This window comes from Triplophysa rosa, linkage group LG12, assembly GCF_024868665.1.
Source record: "Triplophysa rosa linkage group LG12, Trosa_1v2, whole genome shotgun sequence".
NCBI classification, from domain to species: Eukaryota; Metazoa; Chordata; class Actinopteri; order Cypriniformes; family Nemacheilidae; genus Triplophysa; species Triplophysa rosa.
The window spans coordinates 95070-100666 of record NC_079901.1 but is presented as its reverse complement, the minus strand read 5'-3'; the positions used below and the strand labels follow the sequence as shown (position 1 = coordinate 100666).

The window sequence follows — 5597 nt, the reverse complement described above, 5'->3', positions numbered from 1 at the left end:
TCGCTCTCTAAATCTGCCACTGCTCCCGGGACCAGCTCATCACGGGCCTGCCCGTCCGCGTGCGGGGCTCTCATCGCAGCTAAGGACTCTCACGAGTTCTGCGTGGTCTGCTTGGGCCTCAAGCATGCGGAAGAGGCTTTGGAGAACCCGGAGCATTGCAGTCATTGCCTTGTGCTGCCGAAAAAGCTCCTGCGTCGTCGACTCAAAGTTGCCGCTACCCAGTGTATCGAGCTCGGCCTTTCTGACTCGGATGGGGGACACGGTGACGGCGACGCGCCTCCGGGGGCCTCCCGGGGCGCGACGGCGCTTCATTGGGCTGACCAGCCTAATCCTGCGTTCCCCAAAGAGGATATCTTGGCGGGCAACCTCCCGTTCGCCGATGAACCGGCTGGTTCCGGCGATGAAGACGACGCGGGCCTTCTTGGGGTCTCAGAGGATGAGGAGGCCATCCCACTCTCTGGTTTTTACCAGGCTAACCCCCCCGCGGCCTTACCCCAGTCCATCCTCCTGGACGTGTGCGAACGAGCGGCCGCTCGCCTTAACATTCCGTGGCCGGCTCCGCAGAGCGCCACCGACCAGGAGAGGGATGTGTATTATGGGAAAGTGCTGGGTCCCCCGCCCGGCCCGAGGAAACAACTCTTCCCCGTCCTGCCAGCGTGCGCGAAGCACGTGAGGCACTACTGGAGCGACCCGCTGAACCTCAAACACGGTCTCGCGGGTCTGGAGGTGAAAGACATGGCGGCTCTCGGCTTGGGTGATCCCCCCGCTGTCGAGCCGTCGATCGCCAGGCATCTCAACCCCGTCCAGGGCAGGCTGCTCGCCCCTCCGAAGCTGGTCTTGCCGGGCAAAATGGACCGTTTTTCTGCCTCTGTTCATCAGGCCGCTTATAAATCCTCGGCCTTGGCTGTCAGGGCTCTCAATGTTTCGTCCCTGCTTTCCGCTTACCAGGCGGAAATTTTGGAGGATTTGGGGCAGCAGCTGGACAAAGGATCCCCCTCGCCAACATTGTGGAAGGAGATCCTTACGGTCAACGACCTCGTCCTCCGCAATGCTCGGCAGGCTGTCCAAGCTTGCGGGCGCTCCATGGCGCTTTCTGTAGTGGGGAAGCGTGCTCTCTGGCTGAACCTGTCGGGACTCCCTGACAGTGAGAAGAGGCGCATTGCGGGCGCTCTGGTCGAGCCTGGCCAGGCTCTCTTCGGTCCCGCCGTGGCTTTGATGCAGCAACGGTGCGACGACAAAAAGAAAGAGGACGAGGCTTTCAAGTTGTGCCTCCCTAAGAAAGCTGCTCCGCGTCAGTTGCCCACTGCGCGTTTGCCTAACCCCCCCGTCACGGTGCGAAACCCGCATCATAGCAGGGAGAAACCGCGCAACAAACCCCCTCCACGGCAGAGTAACCCACCCTCTGCTAAACCCTGGGGAAGAACGTCTCCCGCCACGGCTGGGAAACCCCCCAACCCAACCCCGACCGACTCTAAACGCAAGCGGCCGGCCTGATGTCCGACCATTGGGGACAGAGAGTCCTCGTCCACGAGCCACAAGCCCATCGGACTCTCCTTCTGTCCCAGAGCCCCTGTCCAAAAGACGGAGGTTTTCTCGCGGAGGGGCCGGCCAGGGTTCCCAGCCCGTGCGTTCAGTGGCCGCTGTGTTTCCTCCCCCCACGTTCAGGGGGTCGGTTGCGAGGGAATGTGCTCAAACAGTGTCACCACACAGCACACACATTGTTCCCCTCACCCAACTAATAAAGGCTTCGGCCCCGGTGTTCCCCAACACCAAACACACAAAAAACACAATGAAACAAACGAATCTATTGAATTCGTTTCAGGGAGAGTACGTCTCTCTGCAGAGAGAGAACATCTTTCTACATCCACGCATGCCGCCCCTAGTGTGTCCGCTAGATGGCGCCATTGCATCGCAAAGGAGCCAACAGAGCGTATGCGAGGATTTCGGCGCTTCACCGGCCCCGGTGGGGACGCTCGCGAATTACGAGTCCGCCTGGCAGACTGTTGCGCCTCCAGAGTGGGTGATGCGAACAATTATGCAGGGTTACAGACTGCAGTTTGTAATGAAACCCCCGCTTTTCAACGGCGTTCTCTCTTCTCACGCGGAGGAGAGCTCCGCTCATATTCTGAAAGACGAAATCTCTTCTCTCTTAATGAAGGGAGCGATTCAGGTGGTACCTCCCAGCCTGATAAGTCAAGGGTTTTATTCCCGTTATTTCCTGGTCCCAAAGAAGGACGGCTCTCTCCGCCCCATCTTGGACCTCCGAATGTTGAACAAACATTTGAGGAAATACAATTTCAGAATGTTAAACCACGGCACTCTGGCCCGCGCCATAAAACAGAACGACTGGTTCACGTCGGTCGATCTCAAGGATGCTTTTTTCCACATAAGCATTTATCCGCCACACAGGAAGTTTCTTCGTTTCGCCTATCTAGGCATATGTTACGAATTCACTGTTCTTCCTTTCGGGCTCTCACTCAGCCCTCGGACTTTTTGTCTGTGTACGGAGGCGAGCTTGGCTCCCCTGAGAATGTCAGGTCTGCGGATTTTGACATACATAGACGATTGGCTCATCGTGGCCGAATCGGAAGAGAAAGTGCTGCGGGACACCTGCAGCGTGCTTACACACATCACATCTCTCGGGTTCAGGGTGAATGTGACCAAAAGCAATTTTACACCCAGCCAGAGTGTGATTTTCCTGGGCTTGGAGCTGAGCTCGGTCTCCATGCGAGCGCGTCTCTCCCAGGAGCGCGTCCTCTCTCTAATGAGCTGCGTGTCGCAGTTCAGAGAGGGGGCGAGAGTGCAGTATCGCACATGCCTCAGATTGCAGGGTCTTATGGCTTCAGCTATCCAAGTTTTGCCGCTGGGACTTCTGCGAATGAGAGCATTCATGAAATGGGTTTTGTCACTACATTTCAGCCCGGTACGCGATCTCTGCCGCTCTGTGACAGTGACGCGCGCCTGCACGGCAGCTCTTCGCCACTGGAGAGACGCGGACTTTTACGCACAGGGGACCCGTTTGGGAACGGTAGTGATGCGGAAAGTTGTGACGACAGATGCGTCCCTAACAGGCTGGGGTGCCACCCAGGAGGGCAGAGTGGTGAACGGTGTGTGGCCGAGCATACTACGTTCAGCACACATAAATTATTTAGAGCTCCTGACCATATGGAAAGCTCTGAATTATTTTCTGCCTCGCCTGCTAGGACATCATGTGCTCGTACGCTGCGACAATACCACAGCAGTCGCGTATATCAATCGGCAGGGCGGCTTACGCTCACCGAAACTTCACGCTCTAGCTCACAAGCTTTTGGTGTGGAGCGGGCGGTTTTTCCTGTCGTTACGCGCGACTCATGTTCCAGGTATTCTGAACAGAGGTGCGGACCTTCTGTCGAGGGGGAACCCACTCTACGGAGATTGGCGCCTCCACCCTCAGATAGTGGGCATGATATGGAGAAGATTCGGACAGGCAACCGTAGATCTATTCGCCTCGCGCGAAAACAACCATTGTCCTATGTTCTTCTCGCTAAAGGACTCGGATGCGCCCCTCGGGGTGGACGCACTGGCCCACCCATGGCCCAAGCTGCTGCTGTATGCTTTTCCTCCTCTGTGCCTGATAATTCCCACACTGGCCAGAGTGAGAGAGAAGGGCCTGTCTCTCCTTCTAATAGCTCCCAGGTGGCCCAAAGCACCGTGGCTGGCAGAGATAATCCCTCTGTTATACGCCCAGCCGTGGCGCCTCCCCCTCCGCACAGACCTATTGTCTCAGGCGAACGGGGAAATTTATCACCCACACCCGGACAGGGTGGCTCTCTGGGTCTGGCCCGTGAGAAGTCAAACTTAAACGCGCTGGGGCTTCACCCGCGTGTGGTTGCCACTATACAAAATGCCAGGGCCGTTTCTACACGGTCCTTGTATGGTTGTAAGTGGCAAGTGTTTGAAGAGTGGTGTGATGGGCGCAGTCTCACATCATATCAGTGCTCAGTTCCTGATATTTTGTGTTTCTTACAGGACCTTATGGATAAAGGCAGGTCTTTTTCCACAATTAAGGTCTACCTGGCAGCTATTTCTGCCTGTCATGTGGGCTTTGAGGGCTCAACAGTCGGGCAGAATCCTTTAATCCGCAGATTTATGAAGGGTGCCCGTCGCTCCTTGCCAGTCATCAGGAGAACCGTCCCTGAATGGGACCTCTCCTTGGTGCTGGAGGCCCTGTCTCAGTATCCCTTTGAGCCCCTGGGAGGTATTTCCTTGAAGCTGTTGTCTTTCAAGACGGCTTTGCTCTTGGCCTTGGTATCAGCCAAACGTGTCAGTGAGCTACATGCACTCTCAATACATCCCTCGTGCACGAAATTCTCTTTGAGTGGAGATAAGGTTTTTCTTAAGCCTAACCCGGCTTTTATGCCTAAATGTTTCCCTGCGTTCACTTCGGAGGTGTTGGAGCTGTCCGCTTTTCACCCTCCGCCTTTTTCCTCTGCGGAGGATCAGAGGCTGAATGCTCTGTGTCCTGTTCGTGCATTACAGGCATATATGTCCAAGACCAGTGCTTTCCGGAAGAGCGACCAGCTCTTTATTTCGTGGGCACCCCCTCATAAGGGGAGTCCCATATCTAAACAGCGCCTCTCACATTGGCTTGTGAACGCTATAGCAGTTGCATATGAATCAAGGGGAGTGCAGCCCCCAGGTACCATCAGAGCTCATTCCACGAGGGGCTTAGCTGCCTCTTGGGCTTTGTTCAGGGGAGTATCACTGCAGGACATCTGCTCTGCAGCCAGCTGGGCTTCTCCCCATACGTTTGTGCGTTACTACCGATTGGATGTCACCAAAACCTCGGTAGCACATTCTGTTTTAGGAGTGGGGTCTTCATAGCCCCTCCTTGTTATATTCCTTCACCTCCTGTTTACACATTGTTATGGTAACGAGGGTTGAACGGGCCGGTGGGCCGTGCGCATTCATGTCACCAAGCATGCATTCACATTCCGGCCTGGGTGGTATATATGTGTTGCTGGGTTAATTACATGTGTGTGCCTCATACATGTTCCTGTCCTGTATGTGCGCAGCAGCTATGCGTGCGCATCAGGGCTGCCAGGGACATAATTATGGGACGTGTCATGCACCGCCCCTTTGGGGGTGACCGTCTTTTCTGGCTTTCAGAACCTCACTGTGAGTGAATTGGGCAATCGGGGAGCTGTCCATGTCTCTCCCATAGGTGGATCTCGAAACGAGATGATGAAAGAGAACAATAGGTTACTGTCGTAACCCCGGTTCTCTGAAACATCGAGTGGAGAGATCCACCAGCTTTGCCCCGCTTGCTGCACGAGAAGCGAATATACTTACTGAGGAACAGCAGCGCAAGCAGACCTTATATTCGCTCAGGTAAGGGGGTGGGGCCTTACCTGGCATTGGCTGCGCGCTTCTGTCTGTCTAGCCAGACTTGGTGCAATTAGATGCTTCTGCAGAGGTCAGGTACGGATGCCCTTCCCATAGGTGGATCTCTCCACTCGATGTTTCAGAGAACCGGGGTTACGACAGTAACCTATTGTTTGTTTTTTGTGCAGAACAGCATTCAGTCCAATTCTTCAAGGATTATTTTGTGCCTTTCT

The 5597-nt window shown here is 55.3% G+C and overlaps 1 protein-coding gene across 1 annotated transcript; it reads left to right on the top strand.

The window, feature by feature from the left end:
* The first annotated feature begins 1870 nt into the window (after positions 1-1870).
* On the top strand, positions 1871-5175 carry LOC130563172 (uncharacterized). Its single transcript, XM_057348604.1, has 2 exons — positions 1871-2355; positions 2436-5175. Exons 1-2 carry the CDS (start codon positions 1871-1873, stop codon positions 4861-4863), a joined length of 2913 nt encoding a protein of 970 aa, XP_057204587.1. The 3' UTR covers positions 4864-5175.
* Positions 5176-5597: the final 422 nt, after the last annotated feature.